Raw genomic sequence first — 16131 nt, 5'->3', positions numbered from 1 at the left:
TACACTTCAGACCCTGGCTCACCACCTACTACTGTGTGACCTTAGACTAGTTAATTAACCCCTTTGTGCCTCAGTTTCCTCATCAGTAAAATAAAGATAGTAGTAGTATTCACTCCATAGAATGATTTTGAAGATTAAGAGGTTTAATATACATAAAGCATTTAGAATAGTGCCTGACACGGTATTATAAGTGTTTTCTTTATCATCAGTATGGTCAAAAGCTTGCTTATCCTTTGGGTCTCTGTTCTGTTTACAGTGTGTGCTGCTTCAGCATTCTCAGTTAGATGGGAAGCTCTTCTAAGGCAGGGTGTTGAGCTCTTGTTTCAGTTTCTCGTCACTCATGGGAGTTAGTCAGTAAAAAACTTTGTGGCTAATTTGATTTCTTGGTGGCCTGTGTTCCTGTGTGAAGACTGCAGTAAGCTCTTTCTTTAACTGCGCTAAGGGGGACCTTGGGAAAGCTCTGAGAGAGCCAGGTATGTTTTAAGCATTCACCCCTCAGGGGTTAAAGGGCTGGTAAAGATGAATGAAGACTTCTACACTGTAAAATAATCTCTAGACTTTGGTAGTTTGAGAGTGTTCAAGACAGGAGCAAGAAAAAAAATGTAGATTTTGATACTTAATGTAGAATTAGCCCCTCCCATAGTGGCTCAGAGGTTAAAGTGTCTGCCCACAATGCTGGAGACCTGGGTTCGATCCCTGGGTAATTATCTTTAATCTTAGTTTTAAAATGAACCACTTTTCATTTGTAGCTTAATGTTAAACTTTTTATAAAGAATGGAGTAAGTCTTTTGTAGCAAATGTTAGTCTTTATATAATTAATCTTGTCAAAATATTCTTTAAACCCTCCATTTTTTCCCCCCACCCATTACAGGGCTTCCTGATCCATTTGCTAAGGTGGTGGTTGATGGATCTGGGCAATGCCATTCTACAGATACTGTGAAGAATACACTCGATCCAAAATGGAATCAGCATTATGACCTGTAGGTTTAAACGGTTTATTTGAAATAAAAACATAGACTCAATATTATTTGATATAGTCTTTGAAAAGAATCACTGAATATGATCTGAGTTTGATCATGGTATAATTTGATTGTCAAGAGGGATGCAAAACCTTGTGTGAAGATGTGGAATCCTTAATAAGCCTATGAAGAACAAAACGTATACACAGTAAAATGCAGCCCCCCCACCCCTTTCAGTCACATAAAGCATTAATTCACTTTAGGTCAGTTTGTTCAGTCGCCAAGTCATGTCCGACTCTTTGCAACCCCGTGGACTGCAGCGTGCCAGGCTTCCCGGTCCCTTACCATCTCCTGAAGTTTGTCCAAGTTCATGCCCATTACATTGGCAATGCTATCCAATCATCTCATCTTCTGTCATCCTCCTCTCCTTCTGCCTTCAATCTTTCCCAGCATCAGGGTCTTTTCCAGTGAGTTGGCCCGTTTGCATCAGGGGCCCAAAGTATTGGAGCTTCAGCTTCAGCATCAGTTCTTCTGAGTATTCAGGGTTGATTTCCTTTAAGATTGATTGGTTTCATATGATTAGGTCAGTTATAAATATAAAATCAGAAATCATCATTGGATTACACACATAGGCATTCTCTTTGTTTCTTATATGGATGATTTCTTTTAAAATTTATTTTAATCATAGTAGCATGTGTCCCATTTTTAAAAAGGCAGATGATACTGTAGTGCTTTTAATGGGAAAATTCTTATTCCTGATTGTAATTCTCAAGGTAACTGTTTTCAGTAACTTTGGCCATTGTAGAATTTTCTACTTCTAGGTATCGTGCTTATTTATAGCGTTTAATGTAAATATATATTTATTTAGTATTAGGTATTATTTTAAATTTTTCCACCATATAAGACCGTGTAGCTTTTACAGCTGATCTCTCTCACCCCATTCCTACAGCATCCAGATGCCCCTTCCCTTCTCCCAGCCCTCCTGTGTATAGTTATTTGAACCTTTTTGTTTAAATCATATTGTTCTCTGTTTATGCTATTATGATCATGTAAAATATTCATGACTGAGCCATGTGGTGTGCAGATTGTATTTTCTTTCTGGACACCTTTTTATTTTATGAAGTTAATAGCTGTCTAACTTCACCATTTGTTTAGTTTTCCATCTATCTCATTGAGCACTTCACAAACTCTCCTACAGTATATTTGAAATACAATGCTCAATATTTACTGTGATTTTAATCTAGATACTTAGACTCTTCAGTTATGGGAAACTTTTCTGTTTATTTAATGATCTATAGATAATTCCCTCTCCTCCACTGTATTTCTGTCTTTTTCCTCTTCTGGAACTGCTGTTATTTGGATGGTACCTCTCCTGAATTGATTTTCAGTTAGTTGTCCTGTCTTTTTTCTCCCATATTAAAAAAGTTATAATAAAAATTTTTTCTTCTAGTAAAAAAATTAAAGCCCACATCAAAATATTTGGGCTGTTTTTTCCAGCATTCCTATTTAATGTAATTTCTGCTCTCCAGTTTTTAATTTTTATAATTGTAGTTTTTTTCTGTTGTGTAACCTCTCTCTGTTCAAGTTTCCTTTTTTTCTTTTCTGTTAGTTTGATTTGGGTTCCTGTCTTTTTATATTCAAGGAGAGGCACTTAAATATTGACTGGAAACTCTGCCCATGGGTAGTGCTGGCCTGCTTGGTAGGGTGGTCAGGAGTAACTGTGACATTTTCTGCACAGAATTATTCCTTCTCCTTCCTGGGGGCTATATTCTTGATCTCAAAGGGTTCTTGGATCTGAAAGACTTAAGGATGCTAGGAGGTCTCTCCATTCACTAGATTAACCCCTTCTCTGAATACCCTGTTTTTAATACAGAATTTCACCTCCTCCCTCAGCTGTGCCTAGTGTCTCTGAGTGCTGCTATGGTTGAGGATGAACTGGGTTGGGGAAGGGATCCAGGAGGTCTTTCCATCCCTTTTTATTTATTTACTTTTTAAAATTGAGTTCTTGATTTAACTTTCCATTCCTTTTAAACACTTTTTGCTACTCCTTTTTTTGTTTCAACCTCGTCATCACCATTGGAGTATATAAGGCTTACAGTTTGAGAATATTTCAGGGCTTGGTGACAATAGTCTTGTTTCAGGGAGTCTCAGAGAAAGACAGTCATTCAAGGATACAGGCTGACAGAAGCTTTCCTGTTTTCCATATATGTTCCCAGGGTCTGTCTGGGCTTTGATATCCAACCTCCCAATAGGATGCTTAAGCCAGTGAAGGGGGTAGGCTTTAAGGCCTCAAGGAACTGGTATTTTAGCATACCTGTGTATCAGCTGGGACACTGACTTTAGTGTGATGGTTTTTTTTTTTAATGTTTGGTTTGGGGTGATTTATCTGGTTAATGCTTGATTCTGATTCTAGAATTTTTACATATCATGGAGGTACATAGTTACTGAATAAGCTCTGTTTAGGTTTATTTGAAAATTGATACATGTGTACTGAATGATATTTTAGTCTAGCTTTTTCATTTGCAAGCCACAGAAATGAAATTCACATTGGCTTCATTTTTGAGAAGTGTTGGCTTGCATAATGAAACATATACACACTACTATATATAAGATAGATACTCAACAGGGACCTATTGTAATAACCTATATGGGAAAACAATGTGAAAAAGAATGAGTATATGTATAACTGATTCACTTTGATGTACATCTGAAACCAACACAACATTGTAAATATACTCCAGTATAAAGTAAAAAATGTAAAAGTATTAGCTTGCATAATTAAAAGGAGGGTAGGCATGCTTTAACACAGCTGGATCTAAGGCCTCAAGTGTGCCTTTCATGTTACTCATTTAAAAGATTTAGTCCTTACTTAAGTGGTATAGGGTGGTTTTTTTTTTTTTTAATTTTTCTGATATTACTGCTTTACTGAATGACACTTTAAGGTCAAGGTTGCTGGACCAAAAATTTGACCTCTTAGAGTCATTGAAATTTAGGGTTCTACTGATATAATTATTTTATAGTATTTTCGCATGGGATGACACCATGTTAACAATTGGCTGTGGTAGAGCTTCTCCACACTTCCAGGTGTATGCACAGACAAGTGTAGTAACGCTTTTCCCTGCTCTGCTTGTCTGCAGGCAGTGAAGTGAAATCTGCAAGAGTCCTGCTCGCTCAAGGCCTGCATACAGGAAAGAAGCAGGGGAAAAGCGTTACAATCAGCTTTTGTTCTGCAGCATTTTAAAACATAACAGGTATGTCAGATTTTTGGTCTGTCAGCCTTGACAATGCCCCTTGAAAATGAAATGAGTATTCGCTGAGGTAATAGGTCATGTCATTGAAATATATTTAAAATGTGACTGTGATAAGTTCTTCTCAGATTTTTGTTTTTGGAAAGAAATAATCATAAACTTCCATAGAGTTCTGTGACACTAGCTACTAAAATAGTTTCCTTTATTAACAAAAATTGTTACTCAATCTGAACGTGGCAAATGTGTTGAAGAATATATTAAAAATTCTTTTTAGACTTTACTTTTGAGCTTTTTTTTAAAAAAAATTCAGTCCTGTGGATAGATTGAATTCAAACATATTTTGTGCTATCTAGCCATATTTTAAACATTTGTGACTTTGGACTACAACAAAAAGGAAAGAAAACTTTTATATTAACTACTCATAGTTACCAAGTTACTCATGCAGTCATTTTGGTTTTTTTAGGTATATTGGAAAGTCTGATTCAGTTACGATCAGTGTATGGAATCACAAGAAGATCCATAAAAAACAAGGTGCTGGATTTCTTGGTTGTGTTCGTCTTCTTTCCAATGCCATCAACCGCCTCAAAGACACTGGTTGTGAGTAGATAACGAGTGCTCTGAAAAATTTAAATATACAAATTTAAATATATATATGTATATGTATATTTTGATGGGGGAGGCAGGGGTCTGAAACCTAACTTCCCCTGTATATTTGAAACATTGATAAAAATTCCTGGTCTAAATTTATTTTGTTGACTTTTTCAAAAGAAGTGAAACATGTTAAGAATTGTTACGAGTGCCGTAACCAAAGTAAAACCAACATACAGTGGTTGACATTGTTCCTTACTGTAACTGGTCAGGCCAGTGTCATGCCTGTTTTTATAGATGAGACATGAGAGAAGAAGTGAGTTGCTTCTAACTGATTAGTACCAGAACTGACTCAAACCCTTTTTGTTAGTTTATAGTTGCCCTCTTATTAATATTTATGTTGTGTGTTGGGGCAGGGGGTTATTTGAAATGGTTAGATAAAAATAATGACAACAACTAATATTTTTGGACACTTATGTGCCAGGTACTGTGCTGAGAGTTTTACATAACTATCTGATTTAATCCTTAATATGTGGTAAGTACTCTAATTACACCTGAAAAAAATCAAGCTTAGGAATAAGTTGCTTAAGAACCAAACTATCAAGTGGCAAGCTAAGATTTAGACTAAAGTGTTTCGAAATTTTTGGAGAAAAAGTAACTGCTCGTTGGCGCCATGTATTGTGGTTTTTGAAATCTGAGTTTGTCAAAACTTCTGTTGAGACATTATATTAATATTATGTGTGCAGTTAAAATTTTGAACATTTGTTTCATCATTAAACCTTAAAAATTCTTGAAATGACTGGTCCAATTTCCAATGGATTGTAGAAATTTACTCTTACTCTATAGATGTTAGAATAAACTTACTTTTTTTCCTTTTGTTGTTGATTTGAAATAGATCAGAGGTTGGATCTATGCAAACTTGGGCCAAATGACAATGATACAGTTAGAGGACAGATAGTAGGTAAGTGTGGAACTGAAAATTATATGAATTTGGGTTTCATTTAAGCTGACCTAAACTCTAAGTCTGACACGACTAAGCAACTTAACTTAGCACAGCAAACTCTAAATACCTGTTAAATCAAAGTACTATAACTGTAGCTTTTGTAGCTTCATTGTACTGGCATGAATTAAATAAGTCATGTAAAATTATTTGAATGCTGGATCCAGAGTCCAGGCCAACTTAATTTTTTAAAAAAGGAACAAAATATAAATAATGTAAAAAATAGGCTCCTAATGTGAAGAACTATTGATCCTTTAGGAAGGAATTTTTTTAAAGTATACAAATACAGTAAAACTTTGGGATAAATCAAGATCTTCTCAAACTAGTTTTTGAGTAAGAAAAGCTAGTTTAATACTTTATGGTTTTAAAATAATCTTTACTAACTGAAAAAAATAGGATGAGGAGTAGCAGTATAGCACTGATGGGAGAAAGGGAAGAAAAATTGCTCCCTTACTCATAGGCACTTATTGGACTAGTGGGGTTATCTTGAATTGACCTCGTTATATAAAATTTCCTGAAACTTATCTTAAGAATTGATAGATTAAGATTGATCAAGATACCTAGAATAGTATAGGACACTGAGATGGGCTCCTTTGAAGCTTCTTAGAAGAGAAATATGCAATTGAAATCTTACCATTTGATTATAGAGGAGAATTTAGAATAAATGATTGCATTGTATGTGGGACTTCCCTGGCGGTCCAGTGGTTAAGATTCCGTGGTTCCAATGCAGGGGCATGGGTTCAATCCCTGGTTGGGAAACTAGGATCCCACATGCTGTATGGCACGGCCAAAATATATTAAAAAAAAAAAAAAAGGATTACCTTATATGAACCTGTTAGAGAGGTTTTAGTTACAGAAAGTATTGAAAGACTTAAATTTAGAAGGCAATGAATTAGGGTCATGGTTAGGGAGTTGCCAGAGTAGCATCATAACAAAAGCCCTATTGTGGGTATCAAGGAAGTATCTAAACTACAGCATTATTCCTAATTCCTGTCATTCTTAGATTGAAAAGGAAGTTAAAAACTCAAAAATGTGAAATACACAAGCATACCTTTCATGTGTTATATTTCAAGTGTATTCATGGACTTTGCTCTTGCCTGGAGTCTCCCATGGACGGAGGAGCCTGGTGGGCTGCAGTCCATGGGGTCACTAAGAGTCGGAGATGACTGAGTGATTTCACTTTCATGCATTGGAGAAGGAAATGGCAACCCACTCCAGTGTTCTTGCCTGGAGAATCCCAGGGACAGGGGAACCTGGTGGGCTACCGTCTATAGGGTCGCACAGAGTTGGACATGACTGAAGTGACTTAGCAGCAGCAGCATGGACTTGTGTTGCCCCATTATGATAGGAAGAAAAGGAGTTCATGGACTCTCCTCCAAGAATATGATAAAAGGTAGAAAACCTTAAAGGGAAAAATATCATGCACAGAGAAATTGCAGAATTTAGTAGAAACTAGAGTTCATTCTTAACCATTAAAATGAGCTAATAAGCCAGATATCTTTTAAAAAGCAGTGTTGTAAATTGCAGTAATTCTTTCTAGTTCTGTGACTCTTAGTGATGTTTTTGTTGTTTAACAGTAAGCCTTCAGTCCAGAGACCGAATAGGCACAGGAGGACAAGTGGTAGACTGCAGTCGTTTGTTTGATAATGATTTACCAGATGGGTAAGCTAAATTCATTGATAATATCCTTAAAATAATGAGCAATAAATTGGTGTTTATACTTTAGAAATTTGCTGATCAGTTCCAAAGTCCTGGTTTTCCTTGCACTTAGAAAATTAGTGAGGAATCTTATTACAACAGATTCATAAAATAATATATGAATTAATTATGAACAAATTAGATATGTTACATTTGTTTTACTTAAGAGTTTTGACTGGGAAAAAAAATCAAATTGCTTGACAGATATAAATCTCTTGTGAATATTACGTATTCAAAACAAAAGCTTTTTTGTTTGATTAAATTCAAAACATGGCATATACATACTGAATCTGAGACATTGCTCTATTTAAAGGGATGGGATACAGAATTTGTGTAATAGTAATGACAATAACATAGTAACATTTATTGAGCCTACAAGTGTTAGCACTTTATATGATTTATCATTACATGATATACATAATATTTCATTCTCATAGCATGTGATTCTGGAGTTAGACCATTAGGGTTTCGATCCTTACCATTCTGTTTGCTAGCTTTATAAGTTCAATCCATTCATTTGGCTTTTGTAAACTTTGGTTTATATTGCAGATAATGATGGTAGTGTACATGCCTTAAATACTTGGGAGGATGAAATGAAATCATTCATGTAGAGCACTCAGCACAATGTCTTACATATAGCAAGTGCTTAATAAATAAATAAATAATTAGCTACGATTTAGTAAATAAATAAATAATTAGCTACTATTACTACTACCATTACTACTGGTACCACCCTCATGCGTTTTACAGGCTTAAGAAACTGAGACTCAGAGAAGATATGTATTTTGCCAAAGGCCACATAAAAATGGCAGAACTGGAACACAGATTTAAGTCTTTTGATTCTGAAGTTTATGCTTTTGTCATTGTTCTCTATTTTTGTTTGATACTAGTTCTGAAATCTTACCGTTTTATTTTTAATTTTCAAAGTATTTTTAACTTCCATGAAGTATAGTTTACATGTATAATAAATTATATCCATTTTAAATGTATAATTTATTTAAATTTTGATTTAAGTTATTTTCACATGAAATTTCAAGTCCAGGCTATGATGTTTACTCATTTTGTGTGAACTGTTAAAAAATTGCTATAATTTAAGTCTGTTTATAGATCATTTTAGACTCTTGATGTACCTGTTAATTTTTATGGATGTGAGATAAATTATGGTACTTTTGAGGGAGAAGTTTAGGATGAAATAACTAATCAATATTGAGAGGTTACAAAAGTGTAAGACTAGTTATTCTGAATTTGTTCCACATCATTGTACTGTAACCTTAATCACAGAGGGGAGAAACCTGCAAGTGTCTTATTATTTTCTATTTTTTTTGCCAATGGCTTGGTGGAATATTAACATTACTGTAGTCACTTAGCTAATTTTTTTGTTATATTAATTAATAAGGTTGAAGAAGTAAAATTTTTGCTTTTTAAAAATTTAGTTTGATAAATAGCAAATGTTGCTGAAGTTATGGAGAGAAAGGAACTCTTGTATGGCATAGATGGGAGTGTAAATTGGTACAGCCATTACAGAAAATGGTATAGAGGTTCCCCAGAAAGTTAAAACCGGAATTACCGTATGATCCAGCTATTCCGCTTCTGGGCATCTATCCTAAGAAAAGGAAAACACTAATTCAGACAGGTATATGCATCCCCTTGTTCACTGTAGCGTTATTTATTACAGATGAGATATGGAAGCAGCCTGTGTGCCCATTGACAGAGACATAGGTAAAGGAGATGTAGTGTACACACACAAAAGAGAATATTGCTCAGCCGTAAGAAAGGCATGAGATCTTGTCGTTCCTAACAACACAGGTGGAGCCAGAGAGTATTATGCTAAGTGAAGTAAGTCAGCGAAAGACAAATGCCACCTGATTTCACTTATATGGGGAAACTGAAAAACAAAGCAAGCAGATGAAACAGACTCAGAGAACAAAGAGCAAACTCTGTATTGCTTTGCCAGGGCGGGAAGAGGGAGGGAAATGGATGAAGCAGGTGAAGAGGATTGGGAGGTACAGACTTTCAGTCATAAGTAAGTCATGGGGATGTAATGTACAGCATAAGGAATATAGGCCGTGCTGTAATAACTTTGGTTACAGATGGTTACTAGACTTATCCTGGTGATCATTGTGTAGTGTATGGAGGTGTCAAGCCACTATGTTGAATGCCTGAAACTAATATAATGTATGTCAGCTGTACTTCAAATTTTTTAAACATTCGTAACTTTTGATAGAAAATATGTAAAAGAAAATAAAAATATGAAGATTAAAAAATTAGTTTGGGTAGCCTAAATGTTTTGGAAAGATTTTTATACACATTTCTAGTTACATTTAATTAAAATTACGTGTAATTTTTATTGTTAGTATGGACTCCCCCCCCTCACTAAATTCTGGAGAATTAGTATCATTATCAATAATTGAGCATTGTTTACATCATTGAAAAATTCTCAGTTTGGCTGATAGAAAATAGCCACTCCTCAGAATAAATATTTTAAAAGCTTCAGCATTCCAGAAGACATATTGTACAGTTGTAAAATAAGTTGAAACAATTTATATATTCTGTGTATTATTTTTTCAATTTGTCGTTGCTGATTCATAACAAATGTCTTGTGGGTTGCACCAAAACCACTCCATGTCTGGCTTCCTATTACTGCTTTATCTCTCAATATTTTTATTTAAGCTGGGAAGAAAGGCGAACTGCCTCTGGAAGAATCCAGTACCTAAACCACATAACAAGAACTACGCAGTGGGAACGCCCAACACGGTAAGAACATAAGAATCTCTTTCCAGAGTCTGTGCTATTCACCCTCCTGAAGTCACCCTCTGTTTATATGTCAGCTTTATCAGATTTCTTTCCTTGGGGTAAACTGCTCTAGATCAGTAGATCTTACAGCAGATGCCTCTATTATTTTTAATAAAGATTGCTTAGCAGGTTATCCTGTTATTGTAGCTCCATGGCCTGTGATGGTATTTAGTAAATATTTATTAAATGAGCTAAATGAATACGTTGAGAAGTCATCTTACTCCTGCGACTCTTAAATTTTTTGAGTCCATTATTGAATGGCTGTAACAAAATATGTGTACAGGGATCACCATTTATTCAGTCATGTCGAGGGATGACTGTAGTGTGTCCAGTGAGGTCTATGACCAAGAGAAGGACCAGATGGTCTGAGACCATCTGGAGAGGCACTTGACTTAGAGTTGGGGGTAAGGGAATGGTAGAACTTGGAAAGGAAGACTCTGAAGGAGGAGAATCTCTGAACTAAAACTCCTGAAGCATATGAAGATTTAGCAAAGTAAGGGGGAACATGATGAAAAGTGTTCAGGACAGTGCTAACAGCTATCATTGAATTTACTAAATTGTTTTATGCTCGGTTCTGTGCTATAACAATGAATAATGCAGAAGGGCCTTCCTGGAGCTTAATGTGTAAAGACGGGGATGCAAGGTAATTTTTGAAAGCTTCAAGGAAAGCTCTTTAAGTAACTGAAAATGAACAGGATAAGTGGCTGGCTTTCCTTTTTTTACTTTTCAGAATAAGAAAAAAGTTTATTTGCCACCTGTACTTACTCAGCGCTTGCTTTGCTCCCTACTGTTTTTTTCTCCCTGAACAAGAATGACCCCAGACATAGAACATCAAATGCTTCGCATTAGCTGTCAGTTCAGTCGCTCAGTCGTGTCCAACTCTCTGCGACCCCATGAATCACAGCACGCCAGGCCTCCCTGTCCATCACCAACTCCCGGAGTTCACTCAGACTCATGTCCATCAAGTCGGTGATGCCATCCAGCCATCTCATCCTCTGTCTTCCCCTTCTCCTGCCCTCAATCCCTCCCAGCATCAGGGTCTTTTCCAGTGAGTTAACTCTTAGCATGAGGTGGCCAAAGTATTGGAGTTTCAGCTTCAGCATCAGTCCTTCCAGTGAACACCCAGGACTAATCTCCTTTAGGATGGACTGGTTGGCTCTCCTTGCAGTCCAAGGGACTCTCAAGAGTCTTCTCCAACACCACAGTTCAAAAGCATCAATTCTTCGATGCTCAGCTTTCTTCACTTTCTTCACAGTCCAACTCTCACATCGATACATGACCACTGGAAAACTTTTATTTATTGGGATTAAATTGCTTAACTCATTGAGTCACTAAGTCTTCTCTATTACACTGTGATTCTTGGATAAAAGCCTAGCTTATGTTGCCATTTAAAAAAATGCTTATTTGAGAGTTTATTTCTAGTATTAAACAGCCAAGGATTATACTGAAGTCAGGAGAACCTGTTTTATCGTATCTCCATGTAAATAAATGTGTGCTTGTGTCAGTGTTTTAGTGAAGTCCCTTTCTTCCTCATTTACCTGATAAAATTGACTTTAATTTTCACATGTATAAAGTTGATTGTAAATGTTAGTTTAAAAATTGACTCTTGATTATCCTCTTAATTTGGTTGACCTAGAAGAGACTGGAAGCTCTTTGAAGTGACAAACTGTCTTCTTTCCTTTATTCAGTATATATTGAACTACTTCTCTTAAATATATGCTGAGTGCTGTTCCAGGTACGGGAATATTTATGGTGTGTAACTAGGCAGACTCTGTTCTCTCAATAAATAGTCTAGTGGGAGAAGACGGGCAGAAACAGGGTTGCAAATGAGGAAAACACCAAAATTAACTGCTCTGCTGAGGAAGTAAGGTGGTGTACTATCAAATGCCTGGGTGAGTAGATCTGATGGTCAGAAATGACTTCTTAGAGGCAGCACTTAAGCTTAAGCTGTGACTTGAATGACAAAAAAGAGTCTGGCCTGGAGAAAATAGGAGAAAAAAATCACCCTAAATAGGAGGGAGGGCTGCTCTCTGGCACTGAAGGTAGAACAACATGCAGGATTGAGGAGGAGGAAGAGAGTTAGTGTGGCAGAGGCAGCACGGGAGAATGATGGAAATACAGGTCTGAAGTGGCCTGTGGCTGAGCCAAGTATACTTACACATCTGCAAGTATATGTAGATTTCATATAAAATGTGATTAAGATCAGTAAGGGCTTCCCTTGTAGCTCAGATGGTAAAGAATCTGCCTACAGTGCAGGAGACCTGGGTTCAATTCCTGGGTCGGGAAGATCCCCTGGAGGAGGAAATGGCAACCCACTCCAGTTTTCTTTCCTGGAGAATCCGAAGGACAGAGAAGCCTGGTGGGCTACAGTACATGGGGTCGCAACAAGTCGGACACGACTGAGTGACTAAACCACCACCACCAAAGTGATTTTAATCTGTAACTGATAATCTGCTTATCACCTGGGTTTCTTTGGTGCTTTGCGACTTCTGGTTTGCTTTTATTTAGAGTTTCTTGAAGTCATCATGTTTGTATTAATCATTCTGTTTTCTTGGAAGCGATTGTTACTGCAGTACACACATTGTCTATAAACTCTACTTCCGATATCTGAGTTGAGTAAGGTTTTTCCCTTGTTACTTTTTGATAGACCGGCATCTGAGTATTCTAGTCCTGGGAGACCTCTTAGCTGCTTTGTTGATGAGAACACTCCAATTAGTGGAACAAACGGTGCAACGTGTGGACAGTCTTCAGATCCCAGACTGGCAGAGAGAAGAGTCAGGTCACAACGACACAGAAATTACATGAGCAGGACACATTTACATACTCCTCCAGACCTACCGGAAGGCTATGGTATGACAACTACCAGAGGAAAAATAAAGTGTGTGTTACTGACTGAAACTTGCTAAGAAAGCCAGAAAATCAGCTTTTAAAGTAGTTATTAATCTGGGTTTAGGAATTCTGCATGAAAATAAAAGTAAATGTAAAACCCCCCAACTCTGATAAGTCTCTGAAGTGATAGAAGACTAACAACAGTTTGACTTTGGGCTAGTCGTTTAAGCTCAGCCTTTTTGCTCCATTACAGTGAAATGAGATGAACAATGCCTCTCCTTTTCACGAAGGCATTGTGAGGAGTGCATGAAGCAGCGCGAGACTGCTTTGTGCACAGGCGCTGTAAAAAGAGAGAGGCCGGTGTTCTTGATAACGGCTCTGAAGTCAGAGCTGAATGTAATTTTCTGAGCATACATATTTAGAAATGATTTAAATAGCATGTTTGTGATGGTATTTATGTATTATATTTGTGCTGTCTATAGTTTGGGGTTATCTGATTGGGTTATTGTGAATGATTTAGTCACTTCTATGTTTGTATAAAAATATAATCTTATGTAATTTCCTAAATTTTAGAATTCCATGTGAAAGATGACATGAGTCTTGTAGCTGAGGACAGAACTTCCTAAATTAATCTCATCTTGTAAACTCTTGTAGTATGAACTCAACTGGACTCTCTTGTTAAAAACTTAACCAAGTTAGTTACACCCTTGCCCTTTTCACAACCTCTAGATAAACTCTTGTGGGCTGGTCATGACACCTAGTGACCAACATTGGGAATTGCCTGATCTAACTTATTTTTACTCTAGAATATTTTTAAAACTTAAATGTATCATTCTGACTTTATAAAGTATTTTAACTCTTTAATTAAAAAAATTTTTTCCCCGTTAATTGTGCTAGGCCATACAGGTTAACTTAAAGCACAGTGATTAGTGCATGGAGCTTGGAAAACAGGCAGACCTGGGTTCAAATCCTGTCTTTGCTACATGGTATTAATAGTTGTTTGACTCTGGGTACATTATTTAACCTCTCTGAGCCTCCAGTTTTATCTTATATAAAAAGGGGGAAATATTAGTACCACTCATGTAGATTTGTTATAAGAAACAAATGTCATGAGAAGTTAACATTAGTAAAATTCAGCAGTCATTATTAATGTTCAGACATTACAATGTAGTATTGCCTGCCATTTCTCTTTGAGATTATAAGGCAAGCGGCTTGGAGTGTGGGAGTCATACTTTTATATTTGTGTGATTTCAATTAAAAATTTTTTTTGTACAACTGAAACATAGCAAAACATGAGTTCCAAGGCTGAGATTATTGCAGCTGTCGTGCAGAACCAGTTTTAAACATTTTTGCATTTATAAAAGTTTAAAGTTTAAATTGTTTTTTATTACAAGTTTGTGAACAAATGTATACTAATAAGTATTAGCAATAGTTTTATTGTTTCATATACTGGAATTTTTCATTAGATTTTTTTTAAGTAGTTCTGTTGCTGAAAAGCATAAATAAATAAAGACCGAAAACCACCATTGAAGAAACCCCAGTAGAGACGCCCTTGTACAGATTCCTTCTCTTTTCTGGCTTCCTCACTCTCTTCCCGAAGGTTTTGACTTAATTTTACCTGTGACTTTTTTCTCTCCAGTAGGCACACTTGGCCTTTAGTCTTCTCTTTCTAACTTGGTTGTTTTTCCATCGGTGCCTATTTTTGACTATAGGGTATCTCTCTCGTATTCCATTGGTTTTGCTTTAGTCGGAGTCCAAGTGTAGACTTGAGAATACACTTCTCTCAGGGAAAGAAAAAAATAACAAGTTTGGATATAAAATTAGGCATTATTTAAAAAGCATTCCCAGCCTGTTAACTCTTTGAAAGTTACTACAAATCCCCTGAGAATCTCCCCAGAGTTGGCTGGCCTCTTCCTCTGAGCCCTTCTGTTCCCCTTAGTCTCTGCATTTAAGACAAACAAAAGATAATTTCATGTTTGTTTCATTTAATTATTGGTACTATGACAGTTTTTTTTCTATTTTCCATTGCAACATGTTTAATATATGAGCCATATTTTAGATAGCTGGCCTGTGACCCTCAGCACCATTTATAAGATTGTTTCCAGGAGGAAATGTGTTCCGAGTTCAGAACAAGTAAGGCAATTCCTTTGTAATAAAATAGATTGGTAATTGGAAATTTTACCTATTATGTCCTAGTGTTTATAGCTGTTTTTGATTTGGACATTTTGAATGTTTTTATCATTAGTGTCTCCTAATTTTACAGAACAGAGGACAACACAGCAAGGTCAGGTGTATTTCTTACATACTCAGACTGGCGTGAGCACGTGGCATGATCCAAGAGTGCCTAGGTAAGAACACATTCTGAATACCCTTTGTACCACTGAATATCCGTTTCACTGAACACTTATTTGATTATTTAATCTTTAACTCCTTAAAATAGTAAAAGTTTGGCTCTTTCGGATCATCTTTTCAGTTTGACATTTAGTTGAAAGTTCTAGCTTCTCTGCAAGCATATCCCAGTGCCCTACCCCCTGCCCCCCAACCAGTCCCTGGTTCCTCTCCCCTTCCCCCTTAAAAAAATCAAGGCAGAAACATGAGTCTTTTAAGAGTTTGAAAAATGACCTGGGGGAAACATGGAAACCTTACAAAAACATTTTTCTTAAGGGTAGTAAATTGATATTTTTATTTCTGGTTAGGCTTTTTTTTAAAGGTTTGTTTACTTTAGCTTTACATAAGTATAATCAATCTTCAGGTTTTAAAATAGAAGAGAAATAACTCAATTAAAAGAAATTAAATTTATTTTAAATGCCAAAACTTGTGTATTTGAACTGCAGGCATTGTCGAATGCATTTACCAACCAAAATGTCAGCTATCTTTTAACTTCAAGAAAATGACATGACACAAAATCAATTCAGTAGTTTAACATAATTTCTAGTACATTTTAGTATCAAATAATGCATTTTAAGCCACTAGCTATTTGAATTATTTTCTAATGAACCGATGGAGAGTGCCAAGC

The 16131-nt window shown here is 36.2% G+C and overlaps 1 protein-coding gene across 1 annotated transcript in view; it reads left to right on the top strand.

The window, feature by feature from the left end:
- The window catches only part of SMURF2 (SMAD specific E3 ubiquitin protein ligase 2), a 115704-nt gene that overhangs the window by 76507 nt on the left and 23066 nt on the right, over nucleotides 1-16131 (top strand). The window contains exons 3-9 of the mRNA XM_069541836.1: nucleotides 872-980; nucleotides 4671-4804; nucleotides 5691-5756; nucleotides 7373-7457; nucleotides 10164-10247; nucleotides 12934-13136; nucleotides 15379-15463. Coding sequence (XP_069397937.1) covers nucleotides 872-980; nucleotides 4671-4804; nucleotides 5691-5756; nucleotides 7373-7457; nucleotides 10164-10247; nucleotides 12934-13136; nucleotides 15379-15463 — 766 coding nt within the window. The remainder of the gene's footprint in view (nucleotides 1-871; nucleotides 981-4670; nucleotides 4805-5690; nucleotides 5757-7372; nucleotides 7458-10163; nucleotides 10248-12933; nucleotides 13137-15378; nucleotides 15464-16131) is intronic.

The sequence above is a fragment of the Ovis canadensis genome, chromosome 11 (genome assembly GCF_042477335.2).
Source record: "Ovis canadensis isolate MfBH-ARS-UI-01 breed Bighorn chromosome 11, ARS-UI_OviCan_v2, whole genome shotgun sequence".
NCBI lineage: Eukaryota > Metazoa > Chordata > Mammalia > Artiodactyla > Bovidae > Ovis > Ovis canadensis.
This window is presented reverse-complemented; position numbering and strand designations above follow the sequence as displayed.